This window comes from Heloderma suspectum, chromosome 6 (assembly GCF_057233095.1).
Source record: "Heloderma suspectum isolate Gila_16-S chromosome 6, 16-S_ref, whole genome shotgun sequence".
Classification (NCBI taxonomy): Eukaryota; Metazoa; Chordata; class Lepidosauria; order Squamata; family Helodermatidae; genus Heloderma; species Heloderma suspectum.
The window spans coordinates 122,697,989-122,723,389 of NC_139463.1; the positions used below are offsets into that span (position 1 = coordinate 122,697,989).

General features: G+C 44.2%; 2 protein-coding genes across 2 annotated transcripts in view; both read right to left on the reverse strand.

Moving 5' to 3' along the window:
• Positions 1 to 1,899, reverse strand: part of LOC146342969 (vomeronasal type-2 receptor 26-like) — a 41,790-nt gene extending 39,891 nt beyond the window's left edge. The window contains exon 1 of the mRNA XM_084808106.1: positions 1,866 to 1,899. The gene's annotated coding sequence lies outside the window, so the exon portion shown is untranslated. The remainder of the gene's footprint in view (positions 1 to 1,865) is intronic.
• Positions 1,900 to 4,273: 2,374 nt separating this feature from the next.
• Positions 4,274 to 24,716, reverse strand: LOC146342970 (vomeronasal type-2 receptor 26-like). The gene is made up of 5 exons (XM_084808674.1): positions 24,415 to 24,716; positions 21,654 to 22,485; positions 21,074 to 21,301; positions 18,634 to 18,760; positions 4,274 to 6,069 (listed from the first exon to the last, which is right to left on the reverse strand). Exons 1-5 carry the CDS (start codon positions 24,714 to 24,716, stop codon positions 5,168 to 5,170), a joined length of 2,391 nt encoding a protein of 796 aa, XP_084664800.1. The 3' UTR covers positions 4,274 to 5,167.
• Between the last annotated feature and the right edge of the window lie 685 nt (positions 24,717 to 25,401).

Genomic DNA, 25,401 nt, shown 5'->3' on the forward strand with positions numbered 1-25,401 from the left:
TGACTTGCGTGGTGGATAACTTCCTCCTACAGAAAGTAGAGGGAGGAACTAGAGGATTGGCTATCCTTGACTTGATCCTAACCAACAGAGATGACTTTGTGGGTCAAGTAGCAGTTACAGGAACTCTGGGGTAAGCGACCATGTTATACTTGAGTTCTTGGTTCTAAAGGAAGGAAAAGCTGAGTGTAGCCAAACCTGGACCCTGGATTTTAGGAAAGCTGATTTTAATAAAAGCAGAACAATGATCAGTAAGGTCCTATGGCAAGCAACTCTAATCAGAAAAGGAGTCCAAAATGGGTGGGAGTTTTTACACAAGGAAATTCTCACATCACAATTATAAACAATTCCAACAAGAAGAAAAGGTGGAAGACAACATAAGAAGCCAATGTGTCTTCACAAAAAGCTTAGGGATGACCTGAACACAAAAAAAGTACACATACAGGCTTTCTTCAGCCACGTGCATAGTAAAAGACAGAGGGAAGAAATGGTGCTTCAGCTATTAAATAAGGCTGGCAAGATGATAACAGATGACAAAGAAAAGGCAGAAGTGCTCAATTCCTTCTCTGGCTCCGTCTTCTCACAAAACAGGGTCTATGTTCCCCTGCTAAGGGTGAAGTACAGGCAGAAGGGGCAGGATTGCAGCTTGAGATTGATAGGCAGATGGTCAAGGAACACCTAATTACTTTGAATGAATTCAAATCTCCAGGGCCAGATGAACTGCACCCTAGAGTAATAAAGGAACTGGCAGAAGAACTCTCAGAACCGCTGTTTATTATCTTTGAGAAACCATGGAAGACGGGTGAAGTGCCAGATGACTGGAGGAGGGCTAATGTTGTTGTCCCTATCTCCAAAAGGGTAAAAAGGAGGAACCTGGGAACTACAGACCAGTCAGTCTGACATCAATCCCTGGGAAAATTCTGGAGCAGATGATAAAACAATCCAACTGGAAGCACCTTAAAAACAATGCAGTGATTACTTGAAGCCAAGATGGATTTGCCAAGAACAAATCCTGCCAGATGAATCTGATCTCATGTTTTGATCAAGTAACCTCCCTTGTGGACAGTGGGAATGCTGTAGACATAATATACGCCAACTTCAGCAAAGCTTTCAACAAAGTGCCCCATGATAGTCTTATGAGCAAGCTAGCTCAAAGTGGCGTCGATGAAACAATGATCCGCTGGATCCACAGTTGGCTACAGAATCGGACTCCAAGAGTGCTTATCAATGGGATCTTCTCAATCTGGGGAGAGGCAATGAGCCAAGTATGCAGGGCTCAGTCCTGGGCCCAGTGCTCTTCAACATTTTTATTAATGACTTGGAGGAGGAGGTGCAAGGAATGCTGACCAAATTTGCTGATGACACAAAATTGGGCGGGATAGGTAATACCTCGGAAGACAGAAACAAACTTCAAAGTGATCTTCATAGACTGGAGCGCTAGGCAGAAAGTACAGAATGACATTGAATACGGATAAATGCCAAGTTTGGCACATAGGGAAATGAAACCAAATGCACAGTTACAAGATGGGGGATACGTGGCTCAATAGGACTACAAGCAAGAAGGATCTTGGAATTGTTGTCGATCACAAGCTGAATATGAACCAACCATGTGATGTGGCTACAAAAAAGGCAAATGCTCTTTCGGGCTGCATTAATAGAAGCAGAGCTTCCAAATCCCGAGAAGTGCTAGTTCCCCTCTAGACAGCACTGGTTAGCACTGAGAGGTATAGATGAGTAGGGATGTCAAAGAATTCCGCCACGGATCTCAGTGAGGCCAAATGCCAGTGCATTCGGCCACCTGAAATCTTTTGCGGAACAAAGCCCCCTGCCCCCCGCCCCATGAAAGGCGCCTGAAACGGGACACCTACCTGCTGCCGTTCGCGTCTATGGTCACCTTTTGCTACTTCATTATAGCCGTGATAGGCTACGTAAATACTGAAGTAACCTATCACGGCTAACACAGGGACACCATTTGCGTCCCTGTGGAGGCAGTGATAGGCTACATTAGTATTTACATAGCCTATCAAGGCAAAAAAAAGGGGAATGCAAATTGCGGCCACTACGCCATTTGCGCCCCTGTCTTTTGCCGTAATAGGCTATGTAAATATTTACATAGCCTATCAGAGCAAAATAAAGGGAATGCAAATGGCAATCACCATAGCTGCCACCATTTGCATTCCCCCCCCTTTTTTTTGCCGTGATAGGCTACGTAAATATTTACATAGCCTATCAAGGCAAAATACAGGGACGCAAATGGCGGGGGCTACGGCGGCAGCCATTTGCGTCCCTGTGCAGGCTGCCCAGTGGCCAGATGTCCAGCTGCAGGCAGCCCCGGCTGGCAGCTCCACGGAGTCGCTTCGGCACAGAGCCAGCCAGGGAGATTTCAGGGGGAGAGACAGACCACCTCCCCCCTACCGCAGATGTCACCCTTTGAAAAGATAAGTGACTTTCGTACAACCCTAGAGATGAGTATCATATTCATATAGGGATGTATGAAAGGTACTTACCTTTCGCGGATTATGTTTATGGTTGGGTGGGAGGCGTTCTGTTCCTCCCCCCGGAATCCTGGCCGGGGGGGTAGGTGCTCCATTCCTCCTCACCCCCCGGAATCCTGGCCGGCTGGCTGTGCTCTGCAGTGATTCTGCAGAGCCGCTGGCTGGCTCCGCCAGCAGCCGGACATCCGGCTGCTGGCTAGCAGGGACGCAAATGATGGTGGCCGTAGCCACCGCTGTTCGCATCCCTGCAGTTAGCCGTGATAGGCTATGTAAATGTTTACGTAGCCTATCACGGCTGACTTAAAAAAAAAAAAAAGCGCATATGCAAATGGCGGCGGCCACGGCCACTGCCATTTGTGTTCCTTATTTTGGCACATCTTAGTCTATGTAAACATTTACGTAGACTAAGATGGCGAAAATAAGGGGAACGCAAATAGCATAGTGTCTACGCTATTTGCATTCCCCTTATTTTCGCCGTCTTAGTCTACATAAATGTTTGCGTAGATTAAGACGTGTCAAAATAAGGAACGCAAACGGTGGGGGCCATGGCCGCCACCATTTGCATAGGCGCGTTTTTTTGTTTTTGTTTTTTAAGTCAGCCATGATAGGCTACGTAAACATTTACCTAGCCTATCACTTTTTTTAAAAAAAACCTAGCCATGATAGGGTACACAAATCTTTACGTAGCCTATCACTTTTTTTGTTTTTTTGTTTTTTAAACTGGAAATGGCGGCAGAGGCAGCCGGTCGGAAGACCGGCCGCTGCCGCCGCACAGCCGCCGAACCACCGCCGGAGCCGCCACCGGAGCCGCTGCCGCCAGGAAGATCCGCCCAAGGTAAGTCTCGTCCCGGGGGGGCAGGGGGGAGGGCCATTCTGCCACCGAATTCGGGGGGCCGAATGCACTGGCATTCAGCCTCCCCATGATCTGTGATGGAATTTTCGTACATCCCTATATTTATACTGATGACACTTCAGTCCAAACTTCCCCATGACTTCCCCCAGTGTTTTCATGTAGATGTTAAAAAACATGGGGGACAGGATGGAATCTTGTAGCAAGTCAGGAGTGAATGATCGTGGGGTGGACAAAAGTCCTAGCACCATACAGAAGTTGAATAGCATGGCAAATACAATAGAGCTCTATTGAAACCCATGGCATAATTGTGTGACCCACATGCTCTCTTGGCCCTTGCCCATCGCAGCTTGTTTGAGGAAGCCATGGGGGATTGGCCATGGGCGTGTTGGACAGATCATAAATAAGACCTGTGTAAGCAAGAGCCAAACTCTTCTCACTCCACTGCGTCATCTTGGTGCATGACCCCATGTAATGATAGGGCCAGAGCAAAACAGGGGAGAGTGATGGAGAGGGAGAGGGGGAGAGAGAGAGAGAGGATTAGGACGAGGCATGCAATAGCCAGGCACTAATGAGATTCCATAAAGGCTAAAGCAAAATTTGTTTCCATAACAAAAAAATCTAGCAAGAAAGAGAAAAGGCAGTGATCAGGGAAACTTCAGATGAAGACCCCACATATTATTGGCAATCCGTAGCAGAAGGAAATTAATATATAAAGAAAATTAAAATGGAGGGGAGGGGCTATTGTGAAACCATAAAATGTGAGGAAATTACAAAACGAAGAAAAGAAGGTGTATGAGGCTGGAATCCTATACCCGCTTACCTGGGAGTAAACCCCATTGAACACAATGGACTTAATTTAGAGTAGACACTTTAAGGTTGCACAGTAAGGTTTCTATGTAAATAAGCCTTAACCAAAAGGGCAAACATTGTAAAGAAATCTGATTTAATGCAGAAAAGAGAATAATGACAAAATGCTGAACAGAGGTCTGTCCATTTCACAGACATATGAAACACACATATTGAAACAGCACTGTGGCAGAGGTTATTGAGAATGTTGCCTTTACATTTTATGAAACCCACAGTGCGCCAGGGTGCCAAAAACATAATCGATTACGATATAGGGAATTTCACACAGATGTGAAAATATTGCTTAGTCCATCATTTCAGGTGGAAGGGCAGTGGTGACCTTGACAACAACACAACAGAAATGTCATTGCCCTGTTCCATAAAAAGGTCTCTTCACAAGTCAGCATTCTCTTTCACAACTTCACAAACTTTCTAGAGAATATGCACCTGTATAGTAAAACATTTTCTTTCGTAGCTGTGGGAATCAGTGTTAGCTTCCAACAGGCCATGGTGTTTATTGTTTTTGAAAGCAGGGAAACTAGACATCCATGAGTCGTCATAAGACATGCCTAATATACAACCCATTGTGCCTTTTTACCAGGTGAAAAATGCACCTTTTTCTTACCAGGTGCCTGCTCTCTCATGATTCTGATGTGTAGGACTCCCCTTCTGACCACACTTCAATTCTGTTCTATTTCATCCTGCTCTCATCATATAATTCTGTTTCAGGTCATTTCTTTCATCATAATCACTCCTGTGTCATATTGTACTGAACATGGCTCCTGAAGTACAAAACACCTAGAGCTGAGAAAGGAAGTTGCTGAGCTGGGCTGATGGGGAGCTTGAGCAGCATCAGGAACTCAGTGGGGAATGATGTACATATTGTATAGTTAATCTTATCATGAACCCTTTGCCCCTAAATTCATTATCCTACCATCAAGATAAGATTGTGATACAAGAACAGTATACAGATCCTTTAATACTTTTGTCTCATTAATTGCTCCCTGTTGTTCAACTCAGGTCTCAGCAGAATGATGTAGCATTTGGGGGGAAAGATGCAACCCAGTAATCCAGCATTGGAACACAAGATAGAGAAGATCTCCACAGCCACCATGTCTTTTCCTCTTGTGCTCAGGTAACTGGGAACGAAGGAGACCCACACACTGCAAAACACCAACATGCTGAATGTAATAAACTTGGCTTCATTGAAAGTGTCCGGTAACTTGCGGGCCAAGAATGCCACAATGAAGCTGGTGATGGCCAAGAGGCCCATGTAGCTGAGGACACCATAAAACAGGGCCACAGACCCTTCATTACATTGGACAATGATTTCTCCATTTCCTGAGTGCATGTCTACATCAGGGAATGGAGGAGACTTTGCCAGCCACACAGTGCAAATACTTGTTTGAAGAAGTGAGCAACACAGGACAGTACAGTTGGCCAGTCTTTTCCCTACCCACTTCCTCATGTTAGACCCTGGTCTGGTAGCCATGAAAGCTACAACCACAGTGATGGTTTTGGCCAACACACAAGATACAGCCACTGAAAAGATGATGCCAAAAGTTGGTTGTCGGAGAAGGCAGGTGACTTTCCCAGGTTGGCCAAGGAATAGCAAAGAAGTGATGAAAGAAAGCAGGAGAGAGATGAGGAGGGTGTAGGTGAGGTCTCGGTTGTTGGCTTTGACGATGGGGGTATCTCTGTGTTTAATAAAAATCCCAAGCACCAAGGCCGTGGTCAGAGAAAATGAAAGAGCAACTGAGGCTAAACTGACCCCTAGAGGTTCTTTGTAAGATAGAAAACTGACAGCCTTAGGAATGCATTGATCTTGATCCTTGCTTGGATATTGATGGTCCGGACATTTGAAACAGTCACCAAGATCTAAAAAATGGAAAGAGGCCCCATTTCAGCACCACTTCAGCTCACGGGCTACTCTCACTCTGCCTCCCAGGAAGATGTTATTGCTCATGCTGACTTCTGACATCTGGTTTCAAGCATACGAATGGCCATGTGAAAATGCATTTTAATATTCCCTCCATTGTGCTTATGCTTATCAATACTGCCCTGACATGAGTACACTCTACTGGGTCCCAAAGAACCAATGGGAGCTGACCCCAATATAACGAATACAATGTTTGAGGCTAATTGTAGATCATGTTTCAGAATATTTATGGAAACCTATTTCCCTTTTTCTATGTAACTATTGTCAACATCTTGTGAGATTTGCTGAAGCCAATCAGGCATCATGGTGGAGCAGAGAAATGGTCACACATTGCACTGCACATACATGCACCCTGCATGTGACTCATTCAAATAGTTGTGGCTAGGGATGGCGAATTTCTCCCCGAATCTCCAGGAGGCCGAATGCCAATGCATTCAGCCCCCAAAATTGGCGGTGAAATTCTCCGCCCCCCGCCCCCCCGGGATGGGACTTACCTATGGCGAATGTCCCTCCCGGCAGCGGGTCCCGGCGGCGTTTCGGAGGGTTCGTCGGGGGTGGGGGGTGGCGGCTGGTCTTCCAACTGGCTGCCGCCACCGCCATTACAAAATAAAGTAAAAAAACAAACAAACCCCGTGATAGGCTACGTAACGATTAACATAGCCTATCATGGCTAGATTTCCAAAGTCAGCTGTGATTGGCTACATTAATCGTTACGTAGCCTATCACAGGTGACTTTGAAAAAAAAAAGCGCGTACGCAAATGGCGGCGCCCCATGGGCGCCGCCATTTTGTGTTCCTTATTTGGTCCCGGTAGTCTACGTAAAGATTTACGTAGACTACGGCGAAAATAAGGGCAACGCAAATAGCATTGCCCTTATTTTCGCCATAGTCTACATAAAGATTTACGTAGACTACGGGAACAAAAAAGGAACGCAAATGGGTGGCCTCTGGGCGCCGTCATTTGCGTACGCGCTTTTTTTTCCCAAGTCACCCATGATAGGCTACGTTAATCATTACGTAGCCTATCATGGGTTTTTTTCCCCACTTTTTCTTTCGCAGCCGGGGGGATGGGGCGCGTCTCCCTGGCCTGAATTTCGGCCGGGTGAGGCGGGGCACCTCCCCCCCGGCCTGAACTTTGGGGGGAGAAGCGAAGCGCCTCCCCCCCACCGCAAAGCAAGCTGCGGGACCAGGTAAGTCCCTTTCGTACATCCCTAGTTGTGACCATTTGTATATATGTTATCATACATGATTTCTCTTAGGTACAAGAATTCTTTATAATCCAGGGTACATATTGAGTGTGAAGCTTTATCTGGATGGATTGAATGAATGTACATCTTGCTGAGAGAACTGATGGATATGTGTAGATGCAGGTACCCCCTCCTCCACACCTCCATTTTTCAGAGTAAGGTAATTGCCCACATTTTATCTGGGGCTGCAGTTTTGGGGTTGGGATGAGTCTCTAATCATCAAATTGGAGGCCCTTCAAAATCGATTTCTAGAAAACTTTTACATCTGCCCTCCATTAGAGCTCATATCCACTGTGTCTTGATTAACTACTGGTGACCTTTAAAAGAATCTTGTGCCTGGGTTTTCCCTAAATTATGTTATCAACAGCTGTTAAATTGTACATTCTGGAGCTAGAGAATATATTTCAATTGATTACAATCCTATTTCACCTCAGTTGATGAATTTTCTACTCTGAACTGGAAAGAGAGGCTTTGTCCAATGTATCATCGGTTACAGTGTTTCCCTGGACAGACAGGCTATTAAGAATTCAAAATTATCAAAATGGTACAAGTTTTACAGATATGACCACCAAGGAGCTGCCAATTTGACAAAGCTTACTTTCGCAAAACTTGGGCAAATTTTTTACGGCTCTTTGTTTTCAAACTATGTCAAGAGCAATGAATAATGACAAATACTCTCAAATTCCTCTGGCTCAACCTTTATGTATTCGTGATGCTCCAGAGATTGAAGACCTATCACATTATTTGCTGTCCTGCCCTTTATACTCTGAACCAAGGTCTAAATTTTTGGGTTTTATTTTGTCTTCTCTGTACTGTAATATTGTTCCAGATAAAAAGTATACTTTTGTCTGATATAGATCCCACCGTAACTTACAGAGTCTCTCTCTTTGCTTTGACAGCATTGAAAATTCATGCAAAATTCATTTCTGACAATGCAATTGACTGTTTTGGGGATGCCTTGTTTTAATGCTGTTTTAGCTGTTATAGTTTTCAATTAATAATTATCCATTTAAATGCAGAAGCAGTATATTTTAAATAAATTTAAATGAATTCTAAATAATATACTGTGCATATACCTTAGTTCTACTTATTTTCAGATTTGACCTCATGTTGTATCTACCCTAATATCTTTTCATTTGTTTGGTTGTTTTGTATATGTGAATGGCCTATGGCCCACTACATAATAAATGGAATGGAATGGAGAAGTTAAGTGTTTACACGGTGATTAGGAAGAGGTCACTATCCCTAATCTCTGCTGTAGGTTTCTTTGAAGTACAAGTAACCCCTCTCCCCTAGTACTAATTTCCTATTCAGCTTCACAGTGAATGAGTTCAGGCTCTCTTTGGCTGAATGAAATACACATTACCCTGGAAAACAGGCTGGCAGGCAGACTGGCAGAGTAATTTTGTGCTATGTGCATTTTTCAACAAAACTTTGAAAGGAAAGAGCTATAACTTTCCACTGGTTGCACAAGGACATGAAATCCAGGTAATTCACAGCCCCTGTGCCAAAACCCCAAAGATGCCTCATATTCTGCTTGCTTTGCCACACATTGTAGTATTACATTTTAATAACATTTAAAATAAAGGAACGCAAATATAGGAATGGCGGAGAATTCCGCCACGGATTTCAGTGAGTCTGAAAGCATTGGCATTTGGCCCCCAAAATCCGTGGCGGAACGGCCTGCCACCCCCTGCCCCCCACGGATCCCCCCCAGGACGAGACTTACCTGGGGCGGATGTTCCGGGTGGCGGTGCCTCCAGCAGGGGCTTTGGTGGCAACGATGGCGGCTGGTCTTCCGACCGGCTGCCGCCACCACCATTTGCAGTCTGGTCTTTTTTTCTTTTTTTTTTAACCAGACTTGATAGGCTACGTAAAGACTTATGTAGGTTATCGCGTCTGGGTAAAAAAACAACAATACGCATACGTAAATGGTGGCGGCTACGGCGGCCGCCATTTGCATTCCTTATTTTTGGCCGTCTTAGTCTACGTAAATATTTATGCAGACTATTACGGCGAAAATAAAGGGAACGCAAAAAGCGTAGTGGGTGCTATTTGCGTTCCTTTTTGATTCGCTGTTTTAGCTTATGTAAATATTTACGTAGACTAAGACAGCCAAAAATAAGGAACGCAAATGGCGGCCGCCGTAGCCACTACCATTTGTGTACGCGTTTTTTTAAAGAATCCAGACGTGATAGGCTACATACATCTTTACGTAGCCTATCATGTTTGAAAACAGGGACGCAAACGGCGGTGCCTACGGCAGCCGCCATTTGCATCCCTGCTACCCAGTGGCTGGATGTCTGGCTGCTGGCGGACCTGGCCGGCGGCTTCGCGGAATCCACATGGAGCAGAGCCGGCTGGGCAGGACTCCGGGGGGAGGGACGGAGTGCCTTTCCCTCATCGAGGATTCCAGGGGGAGGGACGGAGTGCCTTCCCCCCCACCGTGAAGCAGATCCAAGAGATGGTAAGTGACTTTCGTACCACCCTATGCAAATAGGGCTCACTACACTATTTGCATTCCCTATTTTTCGCCGTTCTAGCCTACGCAAATATTTACATAGGCTATTACAGTGGGAAAAAAGGAGAACGCAAATAGTGTAGTGGGTGCTATTTGTATTCCCTATTTTTCGCTGTTCTAGGCTATGTAAATATTTACATAGGCTAGAACAGCAAAAAATAGAGAACGCAAATGGCGCCATTTGCATACGCCATTTTGTTTGTTTTTTTTATTGGCTTGATGTGATAGGCTACTTAAATACTTTTTAAATAAGTATTTAAATAAGTATTTAAATAAGTATTTAAGTATTTACGTAGCCTATCATAGCAAATACCAGGACGACAATGGTGGCCATGGCAGCCGGTTGAAAAACCAGCCGCTGCCGCCACCGCCGCCAGAGCCGCCACCATCCGGAACATCTGCCCCAGGTTAGCCTCAATCCGGGGGGAATCTGCCGGGAGGCCGGGCGGGCGGGCGGACCATTTCGCCAAGGATTTCGGGGGGCCGAATGCCAGTGCATTCAGCCTCACTGCAATCCGTGGCAGAATTCTCCACCATCCCTATATCCAACTCTAACCAGACCTGCCACACACAATGAAACAAACACAGACTGACCTGCGATATATATAGCATGCCCCCTCCCCCTCCACCACTGTCACTGATTGGAGACTGCTGGGTTAGGTTCAGCCCCAATTTGACAACTAGTGTTGCCATTCACCAAAGTTCACTCACTCCTCCTCCTCTCCCCTTCCCCCCTCCAACCTCCTCCTCGCCCCCTCCCTGATCTTTCACAAATCGTCACATTTAGAGCCAGACTGTCTGAGCTTCAGGAAGCAACAGAATAGCTCCAGATCTCTGAGGAGGACCAAGGCACTTTGGCGCAAACCCACTTTGCTTTGGACCACCTTGGTGCTGGTCTAATCTGCTTCAGGTCTCACCGAGTCACCCCCGAAGCAGCTTGATTAGCTTTGGTATTTGGATTCAGCACTGAAGCAATGCACAGCCCTACTTTTTATAAAGTGCATGCAAACACATTGCATCCATGGGACAAGATTGCATAGTGTGGATTGTGCACGATGTACCCGAGTACAAACCCAAGCAATCTGTGATTTTCATGCCAGAAGAAAAAGCTCACAATCTGAAATGATCATGACTTGGACAGACTTCATGGTGAAATTCAACGAGCCTGAGTTGGGCTGATTTCTACATACTGACCACACATGATTGAATGCCATGGTTCAGCTTCCATTCTGAACAGTGAGCCAGCGTCTTGAGGAGAGAGTCATGCTCCTTTTGACATTAAACTTCGACTCTGCATGTAATGTCTCTGCTTTGGAACCTATTGCCATAGCACTTGAAGGCATTCTACTCCTGCCATCCCAGGCATCCCAGCTGTGATGTTTCAGGCAAACAGACACTTGTTTCAGAGTCATTTTTTGAATGCATAATCCAATATATCTTATATTACTTTAAAGGAAGACCCAGTTTGTCTTTTGCTGTCTATTCTGTCATTCTGTGTTTCTCATAGAAATTGCTATCCTCCTCCAAAGGCATCAGCCCTGAAAATTTTCAGGCACACTGGGCACAGTGTCTGGGTTTTATGGGCAAGGAAAACATGAATGACATATATTCTTTTTCATTTGTATTTTATTTTTTGCTGTCATCTGTTCTCATGACTTGATTCTGTTACTGAGGAGTTCAGACTTGTTGTCTTTTTAGTATTGCCTAGTGGCTTGTCCCTTAACCTCCCCCCGCCCCAGGAAGGCTGAGGATCAGGCAGGATAAGGAAGCTGCCATTTCTCCTTGATGAACTCTAATCCAATGTATCAGTATTCCAAGTATGCATAAAAGTGTGGGACCTCCAGTACATGCCCTGGAGGCCAGATCTCCTAGTCACTGACTAGGCTGAATCTACCTCCTGAATTGGGCACCTGGCAGCCTGAGGAGAAAATAATTCTATATATCAAACACTGCAACAACTGAGGAACACATTAAAAACAGTTACTGAGCCTGAAAGGGAATATTAGCTTTTGGGCTGATGAGAAATGTGCTGAATGAATGAATGAATGAATGTAAAATGGATCATTGGCCCAAGTTCTCCATCATTCTCCATTGTTGGGGAAGTAAAATAGTTTTGGTTTCATTTGTGAAATATGTGTGCATGCCCTGTTCGAAGCTCTAAACACGAATCCATGTGTGTTCCCACCAAAATGATCATACATTGTTGAACACATGCACGCTTTCCTCTCATTCCCAATTCCCAGTTCGATTTGCACAAATTTACTAATTTGCACAAATTTACTAATTTGCACAAATTTACTAATTTGCACAAATTTCCTCCTTGGCTGTATCAGGTCTGCTCTCATTCATAGAGGAAATTTGCACAGATTTGAGGAAACTTGCCCTGATCTCCCATTCGATGCTTGCTTTGCACAACTTTCCAATTCGTGCAGACTCAGCAGTGATCATGAACAGTGATCATGAATGCAAACAGGCATCAAGCATGATGTGAGTAGCAATATGATGTTCAGAGAATTCTGGCAGGCTCAGACATTGCTTGTTCACCCTTGTGGTATGAGATAATTGTTTCCTGGTCAGGAGAACTATTTACCAGAATTAAACCTTTTGCCTCATTTTTCTAGGAGAAGTAGCGTCTGTGATCTGATTTCTTCCTTTTCTGTGTCTCTCTTCTCTCTCCCTTTCTCCACTATCAGATAATTCCCTGATCCCCACATCACCTCTGCCTCTAATTTGCCTCACTTTACTGAAATGTCTCTTTGTTTCCATAATGCCCTTCTACATTGTTGTCTGGCTTTGAATCTCTCCTCTAGTTTGATTCTTTGTAGCCCTGCTGGTTTGCAGGCTGTTAACACCCTCCCCAGCAAATGGGGCCCTAACCCCATTGAGGACCTGCTGTGACTTTTTTGCATCACACTTTGAGGACAAAAGCACTTGTCTCTGCAACAAACGTGATGCTGTTGTTAGCACAGTTCCAGCTGAGGTGTCTGATGCCACCATCTGCCTGATTTTGTGAGATCCGTTCCTCTTGCTGCGACTTGATGATGTGGACAAGGTCTTGCAGCAATGTGACAACCCACGTGCCCTCTTGATCCCTGCCCCTCCTGGCTAATAAAAGCTAGCTGAGGGGGTATGAGAGGGTGGTCCAGGGAGTGATAAATGCTTCTTTCTGGGAAGGGGTGGTCCCCACTGTCCTTAAGGAGGCAGTAGTGCAACCACTCCTGAAGAAGCCCACTCTGGACCCAGTGATACTAGATAACTACTGCCCAGTCAAAAATATCTTTTTTTAGGGAAGTTACTTGAGAGGGTTGTGGCGGAGCAATTTCAGGCACTCTTGAAGGATACTGATTATCTCATCCCATGGCAGTCTGGGTTTGGATCTGGTTGCAGGGCCCAATCAGCCTTGGTCACCCTGATGGATGACCTTTCTCGAAAGGGACAGGGAAAGTACGACCCTGTTAATTCTGCTCATCCTCTAACTGGCTTTTGATACCATCGACCATGGTATCCTCCTGGCCCAGTTGGAGTCCAGTGGGATGAGCATTGGCGGCACTGTATTACAGTGGTTCCGGTCCTACCTATAAGGTGAATTATGCACAGTAATATTGGGTGATTATTCCTCAAACCCTTGGCAATTGAGCTATGGGTTCCATCTTCTCCCCAATGTTGTTTAACCTCCATATTAAGCCACTGGGAGTGGTCATTAGGGGATCTGGAGCCAAATGCCATCAGTATGCTTATGACATGCAGCTCTATCTCCCTGTGACATCTGAATCAGGATAGGCTGTTCAAGTCCAGGATTAGTGGCTGGACTCATTAATGTGCTGAATGAGGGCCAGTAAACTGAAACTGAATCCTGGCAAGACAGAAACATTGCGGGTGAGTGGTCCCCAGGTCCAGGAGATAGGCTCATTGCCTGCACTGGATGGGGTTGTACTCCCTCTGAAAGTTCAGGATTGTCGTTTGTGGGTATTTCTGGATCGGTCACTGTTGCTGGAGGCCCAAGTGGCCGCAGCAGTCAGTGTGCCTTTCCAGCTTTGGGACGTTTGCCAGCTATGGTTTCTCCTGGATGGGTGTTACAGGCATCAGTAACCTCAAGACTGGTTTACTGCACTATGCTGTATGTGGGGCAGCCCTTAAGGCTGCTCCAGAAGGAGGAGCTAGTGCAGAATGCAGCAGCTTGGCTGTTGTTGGCAGCTGCCCCAGTTCAGCATGCAACTCTTTCCTGAGGAATCTGCATTGGCTGCCTATTTACTACTGGGCCAGGACGTCTTGCTTACCAACCTGCCAGTCACTGAGGTCATCAGAGGGCATGTTCCTGGTGGCTCCATATGGAGCTATGGCCCAACTGGAGTCCAGCAGGAAAAGAGTCTCATGGGATGGCCCCCTTCCTACAGGATTCCCTACCTTTCTGGGTCAGGCAGGTGCCAATGTTCTGTTGCTTTGTGTGCATCCTGAAAAGTTGGATATTTTTTTCCTCGAGGGACTCACTGTGGTTTTATCAGGACTCAGCCTGTCAGATCTCTGTTTCCCTTTAAAAACAGTAATTATGTTAACATGGTTTTTATTCTTCTATTCTATCTGCTCCCCTTCATGGATCACTGCCTTGTTGTGGCAAAGGGGCTTGAGTAACTCAGTGAAGCCATCAGCTATGCCGGGCAGGGCCACCCAAGATGGACAGGTCCTGGCAGAGAGTTCTGACAAAATGTGGGCCACTGGAGAAGGAAATGGCAACCCACTCCAGTATTCTTGCCAAGAAAACCCCATGGAATGTATCACAAGGCTAAACGAGATGACACCGGAAGATGAGCCCCTCAAGTCGGAAGGTGTCCAATATACTACTGGGGAAGAGCAGAGGGAATTTCCAAGTAGTGCCAGAAAGAGTGAAGCGGCTGGGCCAAAGCTGAAAGGACACTCAGCTGTGAATGTGTCTGGTGGTGAAAAGAAAGTCTGATGCTGTAAAGAACAATATTGTTTAGGAACCTGGAATGTATGATCAATGAAGCAAGGTAAGCTGGAGGTGGTCAAACAATGGATGGCAAGATTGAACATTGACATCTTGGGAATCAGTGAACTAAAATGGACAAGCATGGGCAAATTCAATTCAGGTGACCATCATATCTACTACTGTGGGCAAGAACCCCTTAGAAGAAATGGAGTAGCACTCATAGTCAACAAAAGGGTGGGAAAAGCAGTACTGGGGTACAAATCAAAGGCAAACCATTCAACATCACAGTAATTCAAGTCTATGCCCCAACCACTGAGGCCGAAGAAGCTGAGGTTAATCGGTTCTATGAAGACCTAAAACATCTTCTAGAAATAACACCAAAAAAAGATGTCCTCTTCATCATAGGGGATTGGAATGCTAAAGTAGGAAGTCAAGAAATCACCGGGATAACAGGCAGGCATGGCCATTGTGTACAAAATGAAGCAGGACAAAGGCTCATAGAGTTTTGCCAAGAGAACACGCTGATCATAGAAAACACTGTTTTCCAACAGCACAAGAGGTGACTCTACACATGGACATCACCAGATGGTCAATATTGAAATCAGATTGATTATGTCCTTTGTGGCCAAAGATGGAGAAGCTCTATACAGTCAGTAAAAACAAGACCTGGAGCTGACTGTGGCTCAGATCATGAGCTGCTTCTTGCAAAATTTAGGCTTAAATTGAAGAACGACGGGAAAACCAGTAAACCACTCAGGTATGACCGAAATCATATCCCTGATGAATATACAGTGGAGGTGAGGAATAGATTTTAGGGATTAGACCTGATAGACAGAGTGCCTGAGGAACTATGGACAGAGGTCCGTAACATTGTTCAGGAGGCAGCAATGAAATCCATCCCAAAGAAAAAGAAATGCAAGAAAGCAAGGTGGCTGTCTGAGGAGGCTTTACAAGTAGCTGAGGAAAGAAGGGAAATGAAAAGCAAGGGAGAAAGGGGAAGATATACCCAACTGAATGCAGAGTTCCAGAGAATAGCAAGGAGAGACAAGAAGGCCTTTTTAAATGAACAATGCAAAGAAATCGAAGAAAACAACAGAATGGGAAAGACTAGAGATCTCTTCAAGAAAATTGGAGATCTCAAGGGAACGTTTTGTGCAAAGATGGGCATGAAAAAGGACAAAGAAGGCAGGGACCTAACAGAAGCAGATGAGATTAAGAAGAGGTGGAAAGAATACACAGAAGAACTATACAGGAAAGATCTGAATATCCCTGATAACCATGATAGCGCACTCACTGAACTTGAGCCGGACATCCTCGAGAGTGAAGTCAAGTGGGCCTTAGGAAGCATTAGTAACAACAAAGCTAGCGGAGATGACAATATTCCAGCTGAGCTATTTAAGATCCTAAAAGATGATGCTGTTGAAGTGCTGCACTCAATATGCCAACAAATTTGGAACACTCAACAGTGGCCGCAAGACTGGAAAAGGTCAGTTGACATTCCAATTCCAAAGAAGGGCAACGCCAAAGATTGTTCAAACTACCACACAATTGCGCTCATTTCACATGCCAGCAAGGTGATGCTCAAAATCCTACAAGCTAGGCTTCAGCAGTATGCAAACCGAGAACTACTGGAAGTACAAGCTGGGTTTCGAAGAGGCAGAGGAACTAGAGATCAAATCGCCAACTTTCGCTAGATTATGGAGAAAGCAAGAGAATTCCAGAAAAATGTTGATTTCTGCTTCATTGACTACACTAAAGCCTTTGATTATGTGGAACACAACAAACTGTGGCAAATTATGAAAGAGATGGGGGTACCAGACCACCTTACCTTGTCTCCTGAGAAACCTGTATGAGGATCAAGAAGCAACAGTAAGAAGAACCAGACATGGAACAACCGAGTGGTTCAAAATTGGGAAAGGAGTACGACAAGAGTGCATACTGTCGCCCTGCTTGTTTGACTTATATGCAGAGTACATCATGAGAAATGCCAGGTTGGATGAATCACAGGTCAGAATTAAGATTGCCGGGAGAATTATCAACAACCTCAGATACGCAGACAATACCACCCTAATGGTAGAAAGCGAAGAGGATCTCAAGAGCCTCTTGTTGAGGTTGAATGTTTGAAATTCAACATTAAAAAAATGAAGATCATGGCATCTGGCACCATCACTTCCTGGCATATGGAAGGGGAAGAATTGGAAGCAGTGACAGATTTTACTTTCTTGGGCTCCAAGATCACTGCAGATGGTGACTGTACCCATGAAATTAAAAGACGCTTGCTCCTTGGGAGGAAAGCTATGGCAAACCTAGACAGCATAGTAAGAAGCAGAGACATCACTTTGCCTTCAAAGGTCCACATAATCAAAGCTATGGTTTTCCCAGTAGTAATGTATGGCTGTGAGAGCTGGACTATAAGGAAGGCTGAGCGCCAAAGAATTGATGCTTTCGAACTGTGGTGCTGGAGAAGACTCTTACGAGTCCCCTGGACTGCAAGGAGGTCAGATCAGTCCATCCTAAAGGAAATCAACCCTGACTGCTCATTGGAAGGACAGATACTGAAGCTGAAGCTCAAACATTTTGGCTACCTAATGCGAAGAGAAAACACTCTGGAAAAGACCCTGACGCTGGGAAAGACTGAAGGCAAAAGGAGAAGGGCACGGCAGAGGATGAGATGGCTAGATAGCATCACTGATGCAATGAATATGGACTTGAGCATGCTCCGGGAGAGAGCAGAGGACAGGAAGGCCTGGCGTGCTATGGTCCATGGGGTCATGAAGAGTTGGACACGACTGAACAACAACAACAACAACAACAACTTCTATCTGCTGTTCACCACTCCAAAGTTTTTGCTTGTGGTCAGGTATACAAATATTGTAAATACATACATACATACCCCTCCTCTGTGATCTCTTTTTATTCTGTGTTACCTCTTCCTGAATTCACCTACTCCTCGTATCTCAACAGTTGTAAGAATATGAGCTGCATGCCAAAGTTCTGCTTATCAAACTCATACTTCAGGGTTGTTTAACCAAGACCTCATAGTGATCAATATTTTTATACGTTGCAATAAAATGAACATTATTTTGATCTAAATTCTGATTTGTGTTCTATTACTAATTTCTATCTGATAGAGGTCTATGATTTAATCTCCCCATAGCACACCATGATCCTCAGTTCAAGATCTGAGAAATATGTTTCAATTGAGTAGAGTTATGCATGAATGTGATTACACGATGATTGCAATTCCTATAACAATGAATGAATGCTGCACATTTTCACACTTAAAAAAAATAAGAAATGACTGCACAATCTGGCTAGCACACAAAGGCAATTTATCACTTAGAAATGAACATCTGAGGGAAAAACTTAACGTTCATTTAGTTTTGCCTAACTTAATGAACGCCAGCTTTCTCTACATTCATGTAAGTGTTTCAGTTCAGATCAGGAGAATAACCAGGAGGATTTAAGATTCTACCCAACAACTCAAGGCATCCCCCCCTGCCTTGGTGTGTTTGTTTATTTGTTTGTTTAAGTCTCCATTTAGGTCAACTGATGCTCCCCCATCCTTGTTTAAAAAAACAAAACAAAACTACAAGTCGGAGTGGAATTTTGTGGGTAACTAAGTGTGGAGGAGGGAATACTTCTCTCCAGGAGCATCATGGTCCTGCTCCAAATCTGGGTTGCATGTGCTTACAAGAGAGTAGAGAAAGCTAGCACACAGAGCTCCACCATGTGGAGGTTTAGTTTGGCCCTGAAACAACAGTTCCAATCAAAGCTACTACTTAACCTACCTGTTTTGTTTGAAATCTTCCCTTTGGGGCATGGGACACAGTCATAGCAGCAAAACTTCTCCCCTTCCTTCCTTTTCTTCTGGTTACCAGGGTGGCAGTGTGCATTACAAAGAGAAAGTGGAACCACCTATGCATATAAATGAAAGGAATTATGACAGAAGAAATGTACATACGTCTGTGTGTGTGTCTGTGTGTTGCCGTTTTTTTTCCAATTTGCAGCTATGAAAAAGATTAAACATGTGTCATTTGTACAGGAAGTGTACCATTATTTTCAAAGTAGGGAAATAGATATTTGGGGCTTCTCTGTTGTACCTAGTTTTGCAGCACCACTAAAGATGGACCATGGAGCACAAGATACCCCTGATAACTGGTGGGGGTGAAGAGTGTTCAACAAAATTGGTGTGTGTGAAGGGGGGCAGGCAGGACTAAGAAGTCAAGGCAGTAAAACAGCCAGGGGAGTATGGGCCAGGCACCCAAGAGGATGGCTCAGACAGTATGCCAACTCCTGATAAGTCATTGTAGTGTCATCATAGGCCACAAAGGAAACTTCATACAGCTGAATGAACATGTGAAACTGGACCTATGCCCCACATCTCACCTGCCCTATGTTTCATGATGCTTTAAAAATCCACAGAAGGTGTTCTTGTGATTACCCTGCTGTCAGCTGAGGCGCCCTGAGTAAAAAGTAAAAAGCCAGCAGCAGTATAAATATCTAAAAATGCAACTATATATTTAAAAGCAACAAAAATTGAGGACTAAAGTGATTGGAAATACAAAAAGGTCTTCGCTTCTTGCTGAAAAGAACACCATGTAGGCACCAGATGATCCTCTCTGGGAAGGGCATTCCACAGCCACCTAAAAGGTCCTCTCCTTAGTAGGCACCCATCTCACTTCATTTGTCAGGGACACCTGGAGGAGGGCCTCTGAGGCTGACCTTAGGGCCAGGGCAGTTCCAAATGGGAGGGCGTGATCTTTCAGGTAACCTGGCTCCAAGAAGACTAGTGGAAAATCCACAAAAGGTGTTGTAGTGACTAACCTGCTGTCAGCTGAGGCCCCTGAGCCTCTGCCACAGCTGTAACCACAATCTGTATCCACAGCTTCCTGGTAAAGAAAGGGGGAGAGATAGGGCTTATTAGATTGGAAGGAAGGAAATAACTTGCTTATTTTCCTTTTCTGCTCCAAATCATTTCAAATAAGTTGTTGGGCATGGTGGAGCTTCACTTTTCAGTGTACCCAGCAATGTCTGTAAAGAGTTTCCTAGGGATGTCAGAGGATTCTGCCACGGATCTTGGTGAGGCCGAATGCCAGTGCATTTGGCCCCCCGAAATCCAAGGCAGAACGAAGCCCCCTGCCCCCCACCCCGCGAAATGGTCCCAGAACAGAGCACCTACCTGCTGCCATCCGCGCTGCATTGCGAATGGCGGCCGCATCTGCGACCGCCATTCACTTCTTCCCTATAGCCGTGATAGGCTATGTAAATACTTACGTAACCTATCACGGCTAACACAGGGACTCCATTTGCATCCCTGCAGAGGCCGTGATAGGCTGCATAAGTATTTACGTAGCCTATCATGGCAAAAATAAGGGAACGCAAATGGCAGTGCCTACGGCGGCCACCATTTGCATTCCCTCTTTTTGTGGCTGTTTTAGCCTACATAAATATTTACGTAGGCTATTACAGCAAAAAAAAAAAAAAAAAAAGGAACGCAAATGGTGCAGTGGCTGCCATTTGTGTTCCCTTTTTTTTTTTTTTTGGCCATAATAGGCTACATAAATATTTACGTAACCTATCACGGCAAAAAAAAAAAAGGGAACCCAAATGGCGGCCGCCATAGCTGCCGCCATTTGCGTTTGCTGTTGTTGTTGTTGTTTTCCGTATAGCAAAATACAGGGATGCAAATGGCAGTGGCTACGGCAGCCGCCATTTGCATCCCTGCAGGCTGTTAGCAGCTGGATGTCCAGCTGGGGGCAACCCCGGCCGGCAGCTCCGTGGAATCTCCGTGGAGCAGAACCGGCCAGATAGAATTTCGGGGGGAGGGACGGAGCGCCTCCCCCCCACCGTGAATGTCACCCTTCGAAAAGGTAAGTGACTTTCGTACATCCTTAGAGTTTCCAAACAAAGAAGGAAAGGGGCACATTTGTCCCTTCTTGCCATCTGATATGTGGGGGGATGGGGAGTGATCAACACAATTGGTGTGTGGGTTTGTGTGCACGTGTGTGTGTGTGTGTGTGTGTGTGTGTGTGGCGGGGTAGGATTAAGAAAACAGGGCAGTGAAGAAGCTAGTTATGTTGGGGGAGGCAACCCAGAGTGTAGCTCAGACAGCATGTTAGATGCTGCTAAGTCATTGTTGTCTCATCCCTGATTCCAAAGGAAAAGTCATGCAGCTGAATGAACTACATGGAGAAGGGAAGGTCCCCAAGAACACTGCAGAAGCCATACCTGGTTAAAACTTCTGTGCCACACAATAAGACCCTCATCAATGATGAGTTGTTTTCCTTCAGGAACATTTGCTTCCACCCTTCCAACTTTAACTCTCTGGAAGGAGTTGTTTGGAAATGTGACCAAGTTCATGATGTCAAATCCACCTACTATTTCTCTTTGATAATTAAAGGACACTGTTTCTCCAGCTGAGTTGTTAAATGAAATGCCTTGAAGAAAAGAGTGGAGCTTGTTGAAAGAGAAAAGGGCATAAAGAGAATTATGGGGGATATACAACTTATTAGATAGGTCATCTTTCTTTACTGGTGGAGAACTGTGAGGGACATAAAACATATTAGATAGTTCATCTTTCTTCACTGGTGTTATTCATATAGTTTCATCTGACAAAGCAACAGTATGGACATTAAGATCTAAATTATTATCAGGATCCAATTATAGGAAGAAATGTAAACCCAGAAAACATCAATGCGCATGATGTACAACTTAATTCATCAGTCATTCATGCAGTAGAAAGCTAAATGAATTCTGTCTGTGCATTAATGAATGAATGAAATGAATGTTTATTTTGTGTAGCACTTACCTGCCAAGGCTGAATATTTTGAAGGTCAACCATTTTGTCCCTCACCATTGCTCTGGAGTTGGATCTGGATGAGATCAGGGCATGCAAAGCATGAGCCACAGCATAGACAGCATTATAGATGCTGTAGCTGTGGCCAGTCATGTCCATTTCAAAGTGGGGCCCAGGAAGACTCTCCAGCCTCTCCTCTCCAGTACACATCCCATCAACCTTTTCCAGCACTGGTGAATCAAGAAATGAACAGTCAAATGCTTGCTCCCAGAAAACCTTGAGGAAATCATCTCCTTGAGTCCAATCAGGTTTTATAAGCAGAAGGAATTCCCTGAATGCGAGAAGATCCTTTGAATGAGTTGTAAAAGAAATGGCACCTTGGAACATCTCAAGATCCCAACCCCTCTGAAGGCCCGTTAATATGAAATCCATCTGGGTTGTCGTTATCCACACCTTTCTCCATGATGAGTTTCCCTGATTCCTAGGATCTCTTAGTAACATAAGTGTTCTCAGCAATGAAATTGTCGAAGATGGTCCATAGATGATAAATACACTGACTTTATTATATGTGAAAGTTTCAGAAATTGTTGAGAGTGTATCAGAAAGCTCAGCCAATTTATCCAGACTGGCTAGTTGTGGGATTGCTTGTGTGAAGGCTGAACAGATTCCATTTTTGGAGAGCAATGGCTCCAGAGTTTGCAAGAAATGTTCTCCACTGCTGTTATCAACAATGAGTATCCCAACCCATGTCCATCCAAAGTTTTGAAGTAACTGTATAATCCCAATGTACTGGGTGGCATCATTTGGGACCATGCGGTAAATGGAAGTTGTCTCACTTGTGTCTCTCGTCTCTGGGGAACTTGAGCTGCATGTGAGCTAAATGGAGATGTTTTAGAGATGGGTAAGGATAAGTCTCAATGTGTACATGCTCATTTATGCAGTTGACATTTGTTAAATTCCCAAGACATGATCTGAAGACATATGGTACAGCCTCCTTGCTGAAGGTAAGTAGATATGGATCTTGCTAAGCTGACTCTATTTCTGAGGATATTTGTCCACCCAATCAAAGCTGTTTTATTGTCACATGCATTTGATCTAGAGTTTAATTTAATCTAACTTTGCCAAAGTACTTGCCTCTTATGAGAGAATTAAGTCTTACAAATGTTGAAGCAAATATGAGAAGGTAGTCAACCTTACTTTAGTTAAGAATGTGCAGATGGCTATAGGAGGGGTTGAACAGTGAGTGAGAATCTCTTCTCTGGAATGTAATGACTGAAACACTGAGTGCTGATAAGCAAGCAAGATGCAGATAAAATCCCGGTAATGCTGAGTACTAGCCATATGATTATTATGATTATTTTTATTTTAATGTGACTGCTTCTGACACCAGAACATATAAAGAGTGTGTTTTTATTTAACAGAGGAGGACTCATCTCTCAGACAGGGAATCCCTGTCTGGATGAACTCCTTTAGCAGTCACTGAATAAAGACTTCTCTACTTACTACAAAACTCAGAGTGAAGGTATGCTTCATTCCACACAAATTTCAGATGAATTTATAGTGTTTGTACTGACCAACAAGGACCAGGTTCCCAAAGAAAACATAGTGAAATTGTAAGATCTGTTCTGTTATTGTTGGTTGATTTTTTTGATTTTTTTGATTCATACTATTGCAGAAAAAAATACTCAATTATTAGTTGAGTGTATTCTGGTTGGTTCCTTGCACTTATAGTATTTGGATTGAATTAAATAGTATTTGTGCCTTTAAGAAGGGTGGGTACTGCCTATGCTCTTATTTTTTATTATTATTTCTTGACAGATTTGAATGAAAATTCCTGGTATAGTTTCACCATCTGATTGGATTAAGCCTGGTTAGTTTCAGATGAATACATGTGGGCTATTTGTGCAAGAGCAGACTCTATAGTCCATGGTTCTCTAAAAAGAAGATGGCCTTGGCTTGCCCTACTATCTTCTTTGTTGGACAGTTATTCTGAAAAGGACATGCATCCATAAAATACACCTGCAGGACTTCAGAAAGACAGGTTTGGAGGCTTTTGCAGAAGGGGGTGGTGTTCATTGTTTTGGTGGAGATGGAAGTGATCATTTCCCCTCCCCATGGTGTTTTGGGCAATTTCTATGAGAATTGTATAGCATATGAAGGTATCTCTTCTAGGCAAGAAATATCGGAAGTGTCATAAAAAATAGGGGCAAGGACTAATGCGTTATGATGAATAAAAAGGGCTTTAGTTGTTTTCTGCTCAGTTGACACCAAAGTAATAAAAAGTGCAATAGGACAGGGGTAGAAAATGGATGTGAAGCATGCAATTGTAGAGGCAGAAGAAACTGAATATCCAACATTTCCCCAACAAGCAGACAAAATTACATAGACTCGACCAAAACTCTTATAACGTTCTTGCTCCTGGGAGAGAAAACCAACAAAGGGAAGGGAAGGCTGGAGCACTCCTAAAGCAATTGAAAAGTGCAGGTGAAAGCATTCTGTGTAATTACAGGGGTTAGAGCTGTCAGTCATAAAACTATAGCCCCACCTCCCACCCCCATTTCCTTTATATGTGGAAATTGGGCAGAAATGTTTCAATTTTTGCAGGCACACTATATTTTCCTGTCCTTCTGAATCTTGACTCAGATTCAATTTGGGGTGCTTTAGAGGAGCCCCACTTTGATCTGGACATGTGCCAAACATTTCTGTATTACCCCAATGTGTTACTTATTAACATGCAAACTGAACAGATCCCTCCCCCATCTCTAACACATACAGACATCCTACCTGTGGTATTTTGTAGAAACTCAAAACATCTGCCATACGAGAAGACGTATCAGAACCAAGTCCCCCAGTGATGGCTATGAGGTTTTTCTGGGTGTCACATTTGTAGTTGGGGACAAATCGATGTGACTTGAAGAGTAGGTCCAGAGTGGTCCGATAGGTCATCCTTTCATCATAGTAGCTGTCATAGATGTGGAACCCTAGTGAGACATTGGGCAAGATCCGGGGACCCTCGTTGATCTCATTCACAGCAAATGCCAAGGCCAGGACGTGCTGGTAGAATTTTGTTACCATACTGCAAATAGTGTTAATTTACAGCTTCAAAAGGAAATTCTAGAATGTCTGAGTTAATTCTGTAACAATACCAGTAATACCTGTCCCTAACTGATTTAGAGTGTAAGGGGTTTAAAAAAACGTTACGGATTTTTCTGAGCTAATGAACACTTCCCTCTGTAGCATTTATATGATTTATTGCGCATCGGAATAACATAAAGAACGCCAGCACAATGCCATTATCTGGCATGCTGATTTCCCTGGGAAATGCATGTAATTTATCACAGTGGTTACACTCTTTGGATACTGCCGTAAGTGCTCTAAGCTAATGGTATCATAATTTCTTAGTCTATAAGATAATGTTCAGAATCACGTGAGAAGGGATGGGATGCAAGCCCACTTCTTCTCAGGACAACCTAAATCCACCCTGCTCCCATTTTTCTCCTACTCTCAGCTATTCTTTGTGTGCCAGGGGAAACCTTTTATTGGATTGCAGAGTTTCTTGCTCTTCTGTTTGTTCACTGGCAAATATTCAGATTAGATCCATTTCCATTATTAATCAACAAAGACCACAGATATAATGCCAATGCGCTTCATTTATCATACTAAGTACACTCTAATGGCAATGTCCAACAGGGTGCAACCACTACCATAAATTATGTTGCACTAACATAAACTACACTAGCACAATGGCATTATCTGGCAT

What these genes read in the sequence shown, in the direction of transcription:
- LOC146342970 (XM_084808674.1), bottom strand. Translation starts at nt 24,716, where the DNA reads ATGGTAACAAAATTCTACCAGCACGTCCTGGCCTTGGCATTTGCTGTG. An exon ending in AAAATATTCAGCCTTGGCAG is followed by an intron (nt 21,302 to 21,653) that starts GTAAGTGCTACA and finishes TCTTTCAACAAG; the next exon opens with CTCCACTCTTTTCTTCAAGG. An exon ending in GGCACAGAAGTTTTAACCAG is followed by an intron (nt 18,761 to 21,073) that starts GTATGGCTTCTG and finishes TTATATGCATAG; the next exon opens with GTGGTTCCACTTTCTCTTTG.